Genomic DNA, 16,930 nt, shown 5'->3' on the forward strand with positions numbered 1-16,930 from the left:
TGGAAGCTTGTTATCCTCGCCAGAGGAGAGCCTATAGAAAATTGGGTCTGTTTGTCTGCACAGAACGTGAGTATGTGTATTAATTACATTAGAGCCCTAAGACCCTTTAGACCCCTAACACCTTTCAAGACCCCTAAATGCCTCTAGACCCTTTTAAAATCCTCAAGATCCTATAGACCCCATTACACCCTTTAGAACTCTTAGACTTCTAAGACCCTTTAGAGCCCTGAAGACCCTTAGACTCCTTTCTACCCTTTAGACCTTCACATCTTTCTGACCTTTTAATACCATGTAGACCTATTTGACCTTTAGACCCTTTAGACGTTTTAAGACCCTTTATCCCCATTTAGACTTTTTCAGACCTTTGACCTTTTACACATTTACAATGAAATAATTTAGACCTTTCGTTTGCAATCAACGACCTTATTGAGTGCATCCTTCTATTTATTAGCCACACAAAATACACCACACAAAACAAGTCCCGGCGAAGGTCTGTAATCTCTGATTGCTCTTTCTTGCTTCTAATTATTTTGTGAGGTTATTGCCCACTGAGGCTTTTGCAGGTTATGTTGTGCTGATGGTTTGGTGCTGTTTCTGCGGTTACGTGGACAATGAAGCAGAAATGTTTGACAGTAAAGCCAACGTTTTTATTGCATGTTAGATACATAACACAAACAGTCATTTGTGCAATTATATTTGAAGTGGCATTTTATTTATTCCTTGAATTGTCTATCATCTTGAATTGTCAGGATAGCTTTGGCAATTTGTTCACTTCTGAGCTCTCCACGATTATATGGTTTCAATCACGGACAAAGTCGGATTCCGGTGCTTAATGCATGCCGATTCGCAAAAGTAGACTATCCCTTGGGTCGGTACCATGACCAAGTGAATAATGTCTACAGCCAGGAACAAATTACGTAAAATTGGGATGTCCAAAAACGATCATTGTGGTCCAAGTGCACTTCTTTTGTCTGATATTTGTAAGTTACTGCAGGGTGGACACAAGCAGCTTTGAAGAGATCTTCCTTGTGTTATGTTCTGTTGGATATATGCATTGAAATCACAAAGTACAATGCACACTTTCTAAAAAAAACAAAAATGCAACAACAAAAAACAAGAATGCAAGTCCTTCATTAAACATGGGCCAGGTAGATATTACATTTAAACAAGCAAATAAATGTCGTAAAAAGGTATATAAATAAACGAATAATTATATGTGTTTTATTGCAGCGGCATGGTAAAGTGTATACAACAACAACAACATGCATTTTAAGGCCATTTTCCCTGCTAGAGTGGGGGTTAGCCTTGCGGTCCCCATGACAATCTTCTCCATCTTGCCCTATTTTCTGCATCTCTCCTGGATAACCCCCTTGCCCGCATTTCTTCTTCCACCATCTTTGGCCAAGTCTTTCTCGGTCTTCCCCGTCCTCTACTTCCTTCTACATTCATTTCCATCACTCTTCTCAACCAGTCACTTTCATCCTTCCTCAACACATGACCAAACCATCTCAGCCTGTTCCTCTTCACAACATCAATCACAGGCTCTATTCCCATCATCTTTCGTAATTCATCATTTGTCTTCCTCTCTCTCAACGATACTCCGCACATCCATCGAACCATTCGCATTTCCACCCTTTCCAACCTTCGTTGCTGCTCTACGTTCATTACCCATGTCTCGCTCCCATAAATCATAACACTTCTAAACACATGCAGCATACACCTTTCCCTTCAGCTTCAATGACACTCCCCTCTTCATCAGCACGCCACTCAGTTCCCGAAACTTCTTCCATGCACATCTCACTCTAGCAACCATTGCCGAGTCTGATCCACCTTCTCCATTCAGCATGTCTCCGAGGTAGCAAAATGTTTTCACACCTTCCAGCTTCACGCCGTCTCCAAGATCCAACTCAACATTTCCTCCATCTGCAGCTCCCTCTGTGCACACCTTACATTTGAATGTAGCTGCCACACTGGTTAATGACCCTCTCAGACCACGACATTTTTGATGAACCCACTCAGCGCACATTGTACATTGAATGGAGTTCACTCCGCCACCCTTCCTGCACACCGCACAGGGCCACTTCCCAGTTCTTTCCACCTCACCACATGCTTTACCACTTGCCATCACCTTCACCTTTCCGATATTCACCTTCAGACCTTTTGTCTCCATACATTCCTTCCACTTGTTCATCTTTTCCTTCAGTCAATCCATACTTTCCGCAATCAACACCAGATCATCTGCATACAACAACTCCCACGGTAAACCCTCCTTTACGTTCTGAGCCCGCACCTCCATCACAGCTACAAATAGTAGTGAACTTAGTACCGACCCCTGATGCACTCCCACCTTCACCTAAAACCCAACACTGTTCCCGTCCTTCGTCCTTACAGCTGTGCACGCTCTTCGGCTCGTGGTGTGGTAAAGTGTATATACATAAATAATTCAAATGTTTGTGTTGGTGATAGAGGTGGCAGTGTATATAAATAATTCAAATGTTTGTGTTGGTGATACAGATGGCAAAGTGTATATAAATAAATAAATAAAATGTTTGTGTTGGTGATAGAGATGGCAAAGTGTATATAAATAAATAAATAAAATGTTTGTGTTGGTGATACAGATGGCAAAGTGTATATAAATATATAAATAAAATGTGTTGGTGATACAGATGGCAAAGTGTATATAAATAAATAAATAAAATGTTTGTGTTGGTGATACAGATGGCAAAGTGTATATAAATAAATAAAATGTTTGTGTTGGTGATGCAGATGGCAATGTGTATATAAATAAATAAATCAAATGTTTGTGTTGGTGATACAGATGGCAAAGTGTATATAAATAAATCAATCAAATGTTTGTGTTGGTGATACAGATGGCAAAGTGCATATAAATAAATAAATCAAATGTTTGTGTTGGTGATACAGATGGCAAAGTGTATATAAATAAATAAATCAAATGTTTGTGTTGGTGACACAGATGGCAAAGTGTACATAAATAAATAAATAAAATGTTTGTGTTGGTGATACAGATGGCAAAGTGTTTTTAAATAAATAAATCAAATGTTTGTGTTGGTGATACAGATGGCAAAGTGTATATAAATAAATAATTCAAATGTTTGTGTTGGTGATAGAGGTGGCAGTGTATATAAATAAATAAAATGTTTGTGTTGATACAGATGGCAAAGTGTATATAAATAAATAATTCAAATGTTTGTGTTGGTGATAGAGGTGGCAGTGTATATAAATAATTCAAATGTTTGTGTTGGTGATAGAGGTGGCAGTGTATATAAATAAATAAAATGTTTGTGTTGATACAGATGGCAAAGTGTATATAAATAAATAAATCAAATGTTTGTGTTGGTGATAAAGATGGCAAAGTGTACACACTACAGTGCATTCAGAAAGTATTCAGACCCCTTCACTTTTTTCACATTTTGTTATGTTGCAGCCTTATGCTGAAATCGTTTAAATTCATGTTTTCCCTCATCAATCTACACTCAATACCCCATAATGACAAAAAGAAAACAGGGTTTTAGAAAGTTTTGCAAATTTATTAAAAAGAAAAAACGGAAATATCACATTTACATAAGTATTCAGACCCTTTGCTATGACACTTGAAATTTAGCTCAGGTGCCTACCATTTCTCTTGATCATCTTTGAGATGTTTCTACACCTTGATTGGAGTCCACCTGTGGTAAATTCAATTGATTGGACATGATTTGGAAAGGCACACACCTGTATATATAAGGTCTCAGCTGACAATGCATATCAGAGCAAAAACCAAGCCATGAGGTCGAAGGAACTGCCTGCAGAGCTCAGAGAGAGGATTGTGTCGAGGCACAGATCTGGGGAAGCCTACAAAAAAAAAATCTGCTGCATTGAAGGTTCCCAAGAGCACAGTGGCCTCCATAATTCTTAAATGGAAGACGTTTGGAACAACCAGGACTCTTCCGAGAGCTTTTCGCCCGGCCAAACTGAGCAATCGGGGGAGAAGGACCTTGGTAAGAGATGTGACCAAGAACCCGATGGTCACTGGCTGAGCTCCAGAGATGCTGTGTGGAGATGGGAGAAACTTCCAGAAGGACAAGCATCACTGCAACACTCCGCCGATCTGGGCTTTATGGCAGAGTGGCCAGACGGAAGCCTCTCCTCAGTGAAAGACACATGAAAGCCCGCTTGGAGTTTGCAAAAAAGCACCTGAAGGACTCTCAGACTGTGAGAAACAAGATTCTGTGGTCTGATGAAGCCAAGATTGAACTGTTTGGTTTCCGTCTGGCCATTCTGCCATAAATCCCAGATTGGTGGAGTGTTGCAGTGATGGTTGTCCTTCTGGAAGTTTCTCCCATCTCCACACAGCATCTCTGGAGCTCAGCCAGAGTGACCATCAGGTTCTTGGTCACCTCTCTTACCAAGGCCCTTCTCCCCCGATTGCTTAGTTTGGCCTGGCGGCCAGCTCTAGGAAGAGTCCTGGTTGTTCCAAACTTCTTCCATTTAAGAATTATGGAGGCCACTGTGCTCTTGGGAACCTTCAATGCAGCAGAGATTTTTTTTGTAGGCTTCCCCAAATCTGTGTCTCGACACAATCCTGTCTCTGAGCTCTGCAGGCAGTTCCTTCGACCTCATGGCTTGGTTTTTGCTCTGATATGCATTGTCAGCTGTGAGACCTTATACAGACAGGTGTGTGCCTTTCCAAATCATGTCCAATCAATTGAAGTTACCACATGTGGACTCCAATCAAGGTGTAGAAACATCTCCAAAATGATCGAGAAATGGGAGGCACCTGAGCTAAATTTCAAGTGTCATAGCAAAGGGTATGAATACTTATGTCAGTGATATTTCAGTTTTTTCTTTTTAATAAATTTGCAAAACTTTCTAAAATCCTGTTTTCTCTTTGTCATTATGGGGTATTGAGTGTAGATTGATGAGGGAAAAAATGAATTTAAACAATTTCAGCATAAGACTGCAACATAACAAAATGTGAAAAAAGTGAAGGGGTCTGAATACTTTAAGAATGCACTGTATATGAATCAAATGTTTGCGTTGGTGATAGAAATGGCAAAGTGTATGTAAATAAATAAATCAAATGTTTGTGTTGGTGATGGAGATGACAAAGTGCATATAAATAAATCAATCAAATGTTTGTGTTGGTGATGGCGATGGCAAAGTGTATCTTACTATAATTCACCAAATGACCGTCTGTCTGTCCGTTCGAAGGTACCGTAAAAACTGCTGAAGCGATCGCAAATATATTTTGGGTGGATAATCCTGGGATCCCCAGGAGTAAAATAGGCTATTTAGTTTTCCCAATTTCAGCTTTGGTCTCCAGCATTCTCAGGTTTGGACTCCCGCATAACATTCACGTTCGCATAACGTTCATTGTGACGATGTTCTCATTGTGTCGATGTATGTGTTCACGGTAGTGTTTGACGTGACGGTGTGAACGTAATTTCGTAATGTTTTTCGTTTCATAATCCTTTAATGAACGTTTAATGTTTAATGAACGTTTAATGTTTAATGAACGTTTAATGCCCTTCGATGTCCGGGGCCGCACGCGTGCTACACTGGACGGGCCAGCGTGTAGCTTGCCCTTCGCCGCCAGGCTCGGGTAAATCGCTGAGCCCCATCCGTGGTGGGGACTGGGGCTTGAGACAGTGTCCCACGAATGAGGAATTCCCAGTAAGCGTGAGTCATCAGCTCGTGTTGATTAAGTCCCTGCCCTTTGTACACACTGCCCGTTGCTACTACCGATCGGACGGTTTGATGAGATCCTCGGATCAGCCCCTGCACAGGCCGTTCTCGGCTCGTGCCGGTGCACCGAAAAGATGAGCGAACTTGACTGTCTAGAGGAAGTAAAAGTCGTAACAAGCTTTCCGTCGGTGAACCTGCGGAAGGATCATTATCGGGACAACATGAGAGCGAGCAAGAAGTATGTGGTACGTGATCGTCCATGTACTGTTTAGCCATGTACTGTTTAGATTTTGATGATTTGCGTGTGATATGATTCAACGGATGTTTATATGAATCGTTTAAAATAAAAAAGCCTTCAATTTCTGATATTTTACCTTTTCATTTGGGCTTCCCAACTGAAGCTCCGCCCGTAGGGCGGGTACTGTTGCTAGTATAAGTAAATAAATCAAATGTTTGTGTTGGTGATAGAGATGGCAAAGTGTATATAAATAAATAAATCAAATGTTTGTGTTGGTGATGGAGATGGCAAAGTGTATATAAATAAATATTTCAAATGTTTGTGTTGGTGATAGAGATGGCAAAGTGTGGTTCCTTGATTGATTGATTTATTATTATAATTTATTACATTTTCAAAGGTGTGTGGGTTGGTGGTGTTATGTAATTATTGTAATTCAAAGGTGTTCGTTGCTGATGAAGATGGTAAAGTGTTGTCAATAATGGAAGTAAACTATGCTAACAAGTGTATAATTAAATAACTCAAACTTGTGTTGATCCATCCATAAATCCAAAGCCCACCTCAGCCGTAGGCGCACTATCGATGACTTGACTTTAATGCCAATGTAGTCTAATTTTTGCGGTTCTAATGGCATTTATTGAACTTAGCCCTGCCCATTCATTACTATTTCCCATTCAAGACTATCTTACTCAACCTCTTCCTCTTTTCCCTGGAATTCTTACATGCATTATATTATTAGCTAACGGTAGATTTTCTTTGTGGCGAGTTACATGGCCTAAGCATTTTCATTTTCTCTGTTTAACAATCTATAGAAGGGTCTCACTATTGCCAACTTTGAGCTATTTAATGTTTTATTGAAATACTAGAAAAAAAACCTGTCATAGAACAGTTTATTCGATGGTACAGCCTCATGAGTGTGCCAAATTTTGAAGCCTCGGCCTAGTGTCAGGTGTGCTTTTATCATATTTATTGATTAGACATCCTACAGATGTAAATGGACACTTGTTTTACTCTGCACGTGTTGCACATCATGTGCAGCGAATTTCCCCTCCCTGCACCTTGTATTTATTATTATTTTAAAACACTTCTGTACACCGCCCTTGAGGCTCGGTTTGCTAGCCACCGTCTACAATTCCAATAGCAGAGACATAATTACTCTTTGATAGAAAATGTTTTTCGAGTTTGTTTTATCCTAAAAAAAATAGAATGTAGTGAACACACATTCATGTTAAAAGATTGTCTTTAAAACCTACCCTTATGAAAGGGGACAGACATCTGTACAAACACACAAACTGACATTGTGTTTTATATGGTAGATTCGTCTGATGAGCGGTGTATGGCATTCGTAAAATTTCCCTGTAACATTTATTTTCAAAAGTGTCGATATTCTTGCTATTAGTATTCAATGTCCATGTTTCACATCCATATAACAAGCATGACCGCACTGTGGTCACAACCTGTGACAAAATTCGGTAAAGGGCCAATTGGGAAACACGCATTTAAAGCACTCTTAAAAGATGAACAGTGTGATTAACACATTTTAAGTGCTAGCTATTAAAAGATTAACTCGACACCTCTCATCCATGTCACCCTCCACCACGGTTATATCAGAACGAGTTCAACAGTCACGGATTTGTTAACCCCAATATGGGGCAGTTTGAAAATTACATAACGCTATTTATTTTAGTAATCCGAGTTACGTAATGCTTGATTACTGTGCGTTCTGACATACCGTGCATTCTGATGGGCTTGTTTAAGCCTTACTATTATTCGACATACGATTAGATTTTTGAGGGTCCCTCATGGTGAATAACTCTCAACCGAAACAAAGCCAATGGAAAAAAAAAACACATGGAGTAAAAAAACAAAAAAATACATGGACACAGCTAGGACTTCCAGGAAAGAAGTTGGTAGTTCAGAAAAGTGGTTACTAAACTTCAGTTTATTTTTACTTTTATTTTAATTTCAATTTTTATTTTTATTGTTTATTTATTTTTGTTTTTATTTTAATACTTTACGTTTTTTTTATTTCAATATTTTAATTTTTAGTTTGTTTTAATTTCAGTTACTAACGCAATTCCCAATAAACACGTTACTTTTTGCGTGTTCAGATTGAAAGTGTTCTTATTACATTAATTACATTTTGACTAATATTATATTTTTGCATCATAAGCCAAATAACTTTATGCCAATTTCTATCAAAAGCTTTTCAAAAGTTTATATATATATATATATATATATATATATATATATATATATATATATATATATATATATATATATGTATATACATACACACACACACACACATATACATATACACACACACATATACACAGACTTGGCATTTAATATGGAATATTTTTTTTGTGGGGGTGAACTTACTTTTCAAGATGACTTAGAACCAAAAGTTCATTGGAATTATGTTGAAATTATTCTAGATTTTGTTAATGTGACCTTTAAAAGAAACAAAAACCACATTTGACATTTCAAAACAAATAAATTGATCCGTGAAAGTGATGTAAACTGATATCGAACTCAATTCACGGACAGTACTGTGTTAAACTTCTGTGCGTTTTCCAGAAGTATCTCTTTATTTTGCACATTAGCCAAAATATTTTTTTAACAAAAACAAAAGTTAAATTACGACTGGGATTACGGACTAAAATTACAGTTCAGTACTTCGTGTAACCCCCACGAGCATTCAGGAGAGCACGTACACGTCGTGGCATGCTGTTCACGAGATTTGCCAAGGTTTGGACAGGAATCGCTTGCCATGCAGTGACAATAGTCTGCTGCAATCCATGCACAGAGGTAGGCTGCTAGTCCAAGTTGTCGATTTGAAGTGTTAATTCTGCCCACAAGTTCTCTATTGGATTCATATCCAGGGACATGGCAGGCCACTCCATATGCTCTACACCACGGTCAGCTAGAAAGTGTTGGATCAGGCGAGCACGATGAGGCCGTGCATAGTCATCTTGGAAGACAAAGTTTCCTCGAAAGGCTGCACGAACAAATGGAAGCAATGTTTCTTCCAGAATGGCCCGGTGCTTGAACTGGTTCAGGTTTCCATTCAGAACAACCATGTCAGTTTTGCCCCTGCATGAAAAGCAGCCCAAACGGTCACCCCACCACCTCCAGCTTGGACTCTTGGCACTATACAATCTTCGTTGTAGGCTTCATGCACTTGTCTGCGCACTCGGACGAAGCCATATTGACGATAGACCAGAAATCTAGACTTGTCACTGAAGATCATGTGATTCCAGTGTCCTGGCTGCCATTGACGGTGCTCTCTGGCCCACTGCAATCGGCGCTGGCGGTGTTGTCTGGTCAGACGTGGCTTTCTCAGGGGACGCCTGGCACGATAGCTTGCTTGAACCAGTCGTTGGTTGACTAGCCTTCTGGATACAGGCACATTTGTCAGTTGCTGCCACGTAGCCCAAAGCCGATTAGCTGACTTGGTACGGCCATTGCGGACTAACCGGTGCAGCTGGCGATCATCCCTCCTTGTGGATCTGCGGGGACGTCCTGACCTCGGTATTGGAGTAGGGACACCCCTCTGAGCATTTCGTTTCAGCAACTTTGACACCTGACCTTGAGTGATGCCATACTGCCGAGCAATAGCACGCTGTTTCATGCCGGAATTTCGTAAAGCCACCACTAAATGATAAACAGCATTGTCGAGTTGACGGACCATCTCCAGGGGAAGCGGCAATAACTTTTGTAGACGTGCAGCAGTTGTTTTCCACTAATACAGAACGCAACAACCCTTATATACCCGATTCTGAAGCCAATCGTCAAATGTACCTGTCCATACATTTTGTCACGCCACCTGTGATATAATCCTGTTATTGACTTCTTGCTGCGACAGACAATCAGTGACATGGTTCTTTTAACAAAGAAATCACCGAAGCAGTAAAAGAAACTCACCAGATTGATATACCGAGCTCAGAAAGTAAACCCGTCAAGAAAAAGAAAATATTCCATATTAAATGCCAAGTCTGTATATGTATATATATATATATATATTTGCCTATATATATATAGTCTCAGACAACCTTAACCTACAATTTAGATATTTTATACTTTCACTGTCTCAAGCAATAAGATGGTACCAAAGCGACAGAATAGACAGCAGTGGACCACTCATACCTGGCACCATTTATTGCTTATGGAGTAACCCCAAATCGTGCTTTTCCCTCGATGTTTCTTTCCTGACCTTGCTGGGCTTCATCCTCCACGAAGTCCATCCTTTTATACCTGTTAACAGACAATACATTGGGCACACGACTGTGCTGTCATGTCCTTGGTCTCACAAACATACACACACACTATGAACATCAGAAATCTTGAACATGTCACCATTTTCGACGAGCCATTTGCTGTGCGTTACAAAGTCGTTGATTTCCTTTTTTGTGCACTTTGGACAGAAACCTATAGTTTTCATATAAACTTCTGCACTGCTTGTTAATTAAAGTAAAGCCTGTGTCCATTTTAACATTGTACATTGCTTCTCGCCGATTGTTTCGTTGATTATACCAGAGTTGACAACATTGAAAGACAAAAAAAGAGATTGGGATGAAACGATCCGTGGTGTGAGGGAGTGAATTCACCGAGGGGGGAGGGAGGGGGGTGATGTGAGGGAATCTGGTTGGGGGGAGGGATCTGAGAGGTGGGTTCTGGGGGGGGGGGGGTACCCTCTCCAGGTGGGATAATTTTGTAGTTTTAACCTTACATTTGTTCATTCTAAGACACTTATGCAAATTTAAAGGAGAATTTTCATGTTTTCCCAATGAGTTTTTTTACATGCAACTCCTAAATATGTTTTGGACAACACATGTTGCGATGAGTCAGATAAAAGCTCATATTTAAAGATAAACTTATATTTGACCGTGCCATACTCTCCAATGCAGACTTTAGGGAGATCTCCTGCAATTACCTGGTATTACTCGGATCCTTGGGACCAAGCACGAGGATTCGTGCATATACCTGTGCATACATACGGCAAACGCAGCTTCTCATTAACTCTGCCACCGAAAGTCGATGGAAGTTACGACGTTTTCTCCCGTTTGTTACTTGCAAAATCGAAGATTTTTCAAGTATATTGGTTGGTCGCGTTTGTGGTTCTGTCTGTTTGTCACCGGCCTACAGGTCACAATTCTAAACCAATCGTCACGAAACTTCACCAAGTTGTATAGGTCGTCCCAATTGAGAAGCCTATTGTTTTTTGGGTCAAAAGGTCAACATAGGCCAAAGGTCACCAACTTTGCCAAATTTCTAAAATCCTCAATTTTCATCCGATTGACTTGAAATCTGAAGAGGACTTGCATATCTGGTCACTGAATTCAACCACCAAGTATTTTTGAGGTCAGCATAGGCCAAATTTCTAAAATCCTCAATTTTCATCCAAATGACTTGAAATATGAAGAGAACTTGCATATCTGGTCACTGAATTCAACCACCAAGTATTTTTGAGGTCAACATAGGCCAAAAGATCAACATAGGCCATATTTCTAAAATCCTCAATTTTCATCGAATTGACTTAAAAATTGAACAGCATTTGCACATTGAGTCACTAAATAGGGAAACAAACTATTTATGAGGTCAAAGGTCAACACAAGGTCAACCTTCCAAAATTTTCATTTTTCATCTGAAAAATCGTCACTTTTCTTCCTGTTGACCTGAGCTTTGATCAAGATTGTCAATTTTAATCTTGATGAAATGGACAATTTGCTGTATCAATGGAATTTTTTTTTTCTTCGGGGTGGGGGTGGATTTTGCATGTATCGTGCTCCGCATGACGTCTTCTTGTTACTTGCCGGAAAAAAATTCCGGCAAGTATGTTGATCTGTTCGTTTGTCTGTCTGTTTGTCTGTTTGCAGCACTATGTCTACACCGTTGCACGTAGAATTGCCAAACTTTGCACACGTATTTGTCTTGCCCTCTAATATATTGTGCCCAAATGATGATGTCATCAGTCACGTGGTTCGGCCGCCATCTTGGAAAAACCGAAAAACCTCGCACCTCCATATCTCCGAAAGTGCTGAATAGAAAAAATTGAGACATGGCTCATTGTAAAGAACTCTCCATGTGGAATAAAATATGTTAATGATGACGTCATCTGTCACGTGGTTTGCCCGCCATCTTGGAAAAACCGAAAAACTTTGCAATTTCACATCTCCAAAAGTCCTGAATAGAAAAAATTGAGACATGGCTCATTGTAAACAACTCTCCACGGGGAATAAAATATGTTAATGATGACATCATCGGTCACGTGGTTCGGCCGCCATATTTGTCCTAAATGGCCGATAAAAAAGTACATTCCGGCAAGTCCTCGGTCTCTGACCGATTTTTCATTTGTTTGTTTGTTTGTTTGAGCAGGATATCTCAAAAGGTTATGGACAGATTGGAAAGTTATGGACACGTTGTGGATGGATTCGGACGAAATTTTGTGGACAACGTAGATGTGTGACGAGGATGAGTTGATTCGATTCTGGTAAAGATCCGGGTTCTGGATCCGGATATGAGAAGTTTTTTTTTTAGGTGACTTCACCATGGAAAGATGCGGCCAAAAATGTATGCATGGATTCAGACAAAACTTGGTGGGTTAGTTGGTTAGGTATCAAGAACAAGCCGATTAGACTTTGGTTCAGGTGCGAATCCAGATCTGGCCTTTCAGTGGACACAAAACGTAAACTGTTCAGCCTGGTGGAGGAACGTGCGCCACCGAGTCCATTCTAGTTATTATTACTTTTACCTCAAGTTGACTTTCAGTCTTAAATGCTGATTTTTTAAATCAACACTCAAATGGGATAAGTAGAACAATGGCAATATTTCGACAGGTATAAGCTCGTACTTAAGAAAGGATGTGGTCAGATGTAAACAATAAAAGTACAACCTTACCCACAATCGAGGAACTTTGGCACAGGAGGCCATTCGGCCCATCATGCTTGCGCTACACCAACCTCAGAAAACATCACCCATCACACACCAGGTACCTACAAGTCCTGCAAATATCCCTGCGTTGCTCTATCTGCAATACATCAAAGTACATATCTAATTTCAATTTAAACCTCACTACCTCCCTATGCTGTCACCATCTTTATAGAGAGACCATCCATGCATCAACTACTCCCTGCATGAAAGATTCCTGACTTAATACTGTTGTAACTCTCATCGTCTTTACCCTCACGCATGCCCACTGATCCTATCACTGTCCAACCTTCTGAAAAATTCCTCCATCTATGTTGTCCACACCCTTCATTGTCTTAAACATCTCCGTCATGTCCCCTCATAACCGCTTCCTTTCTAATGTATAAAGCCCTGTGTCCTTCAGCCGCTCCTTACAGCTGAGTCTAGCTAGGCCCGGAATCGATGTAGTTGCACTGCGCTGAGCCCTCTCTATGATAGCTACACCCTTACTGAGCTATGGTGACCAAAACTGCACACTATTCAAGATGGGGCCCTCACTAAATTCCTATACAGTGCTAAAACCATCTCTTGATTTATCATTTATTCCTCTACTTATGCACCCTAAAACCCCGGTTGTTTTGTAGCTGCCTCTGGCATTGTCATATCTGCTTTATCCCTTGCCCCCACTCCCCCATTCAATTCAATTCAATCATAATCACTTTAAATTCACGTTAATCCACCCCAAATCCAACTCTTTCAAATTCCGTTTGCTTTCCTGAAAGTCCTCGTAGTGTCCATCTTGTTTATCCCATCTCCCGCCCCAGCCCACTCCCTTCCACAGATCTCTCGATGTCCCTGTTTCCTACTGTTGTTGTGCTTCCCGCTCTCTCCCCCTCTTGTCTACCGGTCCCTTTGTTATATATATATATATATTCTATGTGTTAGCTCTTACACGAGCCTCGACTTGGTATACAAAAAATGTATATTTATGTTAAACTGCATCTGCCAATCTTTCACCCAATCGAAAGTATCTAGACATTCTTGAGTCTGATACCCACCCCTCTCCCCGTTATCTACCTTACCTCCAAGCTGTATATCATCTACAAATTTAAGCTGGCTCTTAACCCCACTATCTTAATCGTTGATGTAAATTATGAATAATAATGGTCCCAGTACTGATCCCTGAGGTACCCCATTATTTACGTCCTCCCAGCAAGACATCCTCCCATTCACAGCCACTCTTTGCTTCCCATCACTAATCCAGTTTCCAATCCAGTTAGCTACCTGGACCAGCCACTACACAAGCCCTCACCTTGGCTATCAACCTGCTATGTGCTACCTTATCCAATACCTTCTTAAAATCTACGAGAAGATGAAGTATGTCCAACTGCCATTCCCTCATCCCCCCCATTCAGAAACTGCTTCAAACAACTCTAAAAGATTTGTTAAATAAGATATCCCTTCAGTAGATTCATGCTGACTATCTTTAATTAGTTTAAAATTATTCAAATTGTTCCCTAACCCTTCCCAAAGTATCATCTCCAACACCTTCCCCACAACTAGAAGTCAAATTCCCTACAACTAACAAATCTATAGTTCACAAATTCCTGTCTGGATCCTTTCTTAAATAATGGAGTTACATTTGCTACTCTCCAAATTAAACGTGTCGTCGTTTATATCCAAGCTCTAGAATTCCCCTCCACTGGACATTTTTCTATAATTGGACGTTTCATTGCTCGAGCTAAAGAGCGATCTATTTATAACGTACCCACGAGGAATTGGGAATGGGGTGGAAGGGCAGCGAAAGGAACTTCAAAATCCTTTTAGAACAAGTCCATGGTATTGTCGTTTCGAGACACATTCCTTATCTGATGTTATTTCATGACTGTCACAAAATTGTACACAATATTTCCTCAATGATGGTCTTACCCTACCGTTTGTGGGCTTTCCTCTCTCTCTCTCTCTCTCTCTCTCTCTCTCTCTCTCTCTCTCTCTCTCTCTCTCTCTCTCTCTCTCTCTGTCTCTGTCTCTGTCTCTGTCTCTGTCTCTGTCTCTGTCTCTGTCTCTGTCTCTCTCTGTCTCTGTGTCCCATTTTCTATGTGCTCTGGGTCTGCCGGTTATGGCCATTCCTAAAATGTGTTCATGGTCTCTCTTTAACCTCCCAAACCGAATGAATGAACAACCCTATCATGTAATACACGAGTTTAAACGAATTCATCTGCGGATCTACCTGTCTTCTCAGATATGGCACTGGCAGTAAAACTTTTTCCAGGTTTTCTGTTCAATAAACTAATGGCACAGGCCCTGAAGAGAACGCCAATTTAATTGTGTGATCCTCTTGCCCATCAGTGGGTCGGTTGAAGATTCGAAGGTTTACGCCAGATTAACTACTCGGCTGTTTCTACCTACCAGTCTCAAAGTGGCTTTAATTTGCCGATCGCCAGGTTATACTGCAATGCGGAGCAGCCACGTCCTTAGGATGGAGACTTAAAGCCGGCTGTCCTGGCAGCATGTCTCGAAAAGAGTACGTTATTGTGTGTGTCCGCAGCCTGGCCAAATTCCCTTGCGATAATAAGTTAAATAAGGATGTGGATGTTAATTGTTAAGTTACGTGCATGGTACTAAGAATGAGGTTAGTGTGTAGAAGCACAGACATGATGGGCCTCCTCCTGTGTTCCGGGGTTTCATGTAACCTGTATCATCATTAGAATAAGTGTCCCACATGTCCTACTGCAAGCCTGCACTTTCACTTTGAGCACAGCATATGCTGGAACAGTTGCTGGTTTCTCAGCAGGAACTACACATACGAGTAGACAAGAAATACAGAGAGGTTAAGTTTCAAGTTAAACGCATGGCTATATTAATCATGGCTTTGTGGTCTCATGGATCCAATAACCGCGAGTGCCGAGTATGAGCTCACTGTCCGTGAGGTCGGCTGCGGGACAGCCAGCTGATGAAGTTCTTCGCTGCCTGCTTGTCCAAATACTTGGTGAGGTCATCAGAGAACGCTCCATCTGCGTGTCTCTTTGCGGCCCTGCAGCAAGGACAACAACCTCTCTTGCTGTGGCTCTTACCTTTTCATACTTTGTCGAACAAATAAAGTTCGATAACTATATTGTTCATCCCAGGATGTTCGATTGTTAGAATATGATGGACCGCTATAAGGACTACCCATTTGCAATGACTGAGTGCTCCAACAATGTAATCTGCACAACTACTGGGGGGCTTCTTACAGGGTAGCCTACAAGCTCGAGTCGTGCCATAACACCACTCACTTACCCCCCTTGATTGTTGTTCATGAGCCACAGAACAAACTCCTTGGCCTGCTTGGCTTCTAGGTATTTGTTGAAGTCGCTGGTGAAGGTCCCTTCGGAATGGCGTTTTGCCATCACCCATGGTGACGAGGCTTCGTCCTGCGTCCTGGACGTGAAAGGGCACGGACAACATCCATCAGAATCTTCGACTCGTGCAACGGGCGAAGGTTGCAATAACATGTGCGCGTGTGCTGGGGTTACTAACCCGTCATCAGGACCACCATCCTGAGCACCTCGGCCCGACCAGGATTGTGCGAGGAAAACGATCAGCAGAAAGCACAGCTGGTAAGTGTGAGCCATTGCCCTGCTGGAGAACTCATTTCATTTTGAAAGCAAAGGGTGAACTGAACACTCACTCTGTTAGACTGTGGGTTATGTAAGTTTAATAGGGGAACTGCTCGGCCTAAAAACAAGTAACTACAAAAATGATGTCGAGAAAATGGATAATCATACGTTTGGTCCACTTTCTGCCAAACAGCAGTTGATACATCACCACATATCGACTTAATAAAATAGTCATAGGTCACTTTGTAAAGTCACTTAACTTTGTAAAGTGCAAAATCATCCTGTTTCAGTTATTACATTGACGGGTTGTGTAATTGTACAGGTGATGCAAGGTTTCCAGGTACTTACGTGCTGGTTCTCAGGTTTGGGTGGAATGGTGAGTGTTCTGCTTTGAGGCTGCCCAGGGTGCGGTACTATATACACTCCATATAACCTTCACATTTCGGGTTTCCTTTGCTTGGCTGATTTAAACGCGTAAATAGAGCAGGTGCTGTCAGCT

General features: G+C 41.0%; 1 protein-coding gene across 1 annotated transcript; it reads right to left on the reverse strand.

The window, feature by feature from the left end:
- Positions 1–846: 846 nt before the first annotated feature.
- Positions 847–16,812, reverse strand: LOC137433999 (pro-glucagon). Its single transcript, XM_068126574.2, has 6 exons — positions 16,780–16,812; positions 16,352–16,450; positions 16,112–16,252; positions 15,753–15,866; positions 10,140–10,180; positions 847–1,038 (listed from the first exon to the last, which is right to left on the reverse strand). The coding sequence occupies exons 2-6, from the start codon at positions 16,444–16,446 to the stop codon at positions 986–988; spliced, it is 444 nt and encodes a 147-aa protein (XP_067982675.1). The 5' UTR covers positions 16,447–16,450; positions 16,780–16,812; the 3' UTR covers positions 847–985.
- Positions 16,813–16,930: the final 118 nt, after the last annotated feature.

Source organism: Myxine glutinosa, chromosome 10, assembly GCF_964187855.1.
Source record: "Myxine glutinosa chromosome 10, kmMyxGlut1.1, whole genome shotgun sequence".
Taxonomy (NCBI): domain Eukaryota; kingdom Metazoa; phylum Chordata; class Myxini; order Myxiniformes; family Myxinidae; genus Myxine; species Myxine glutinosa.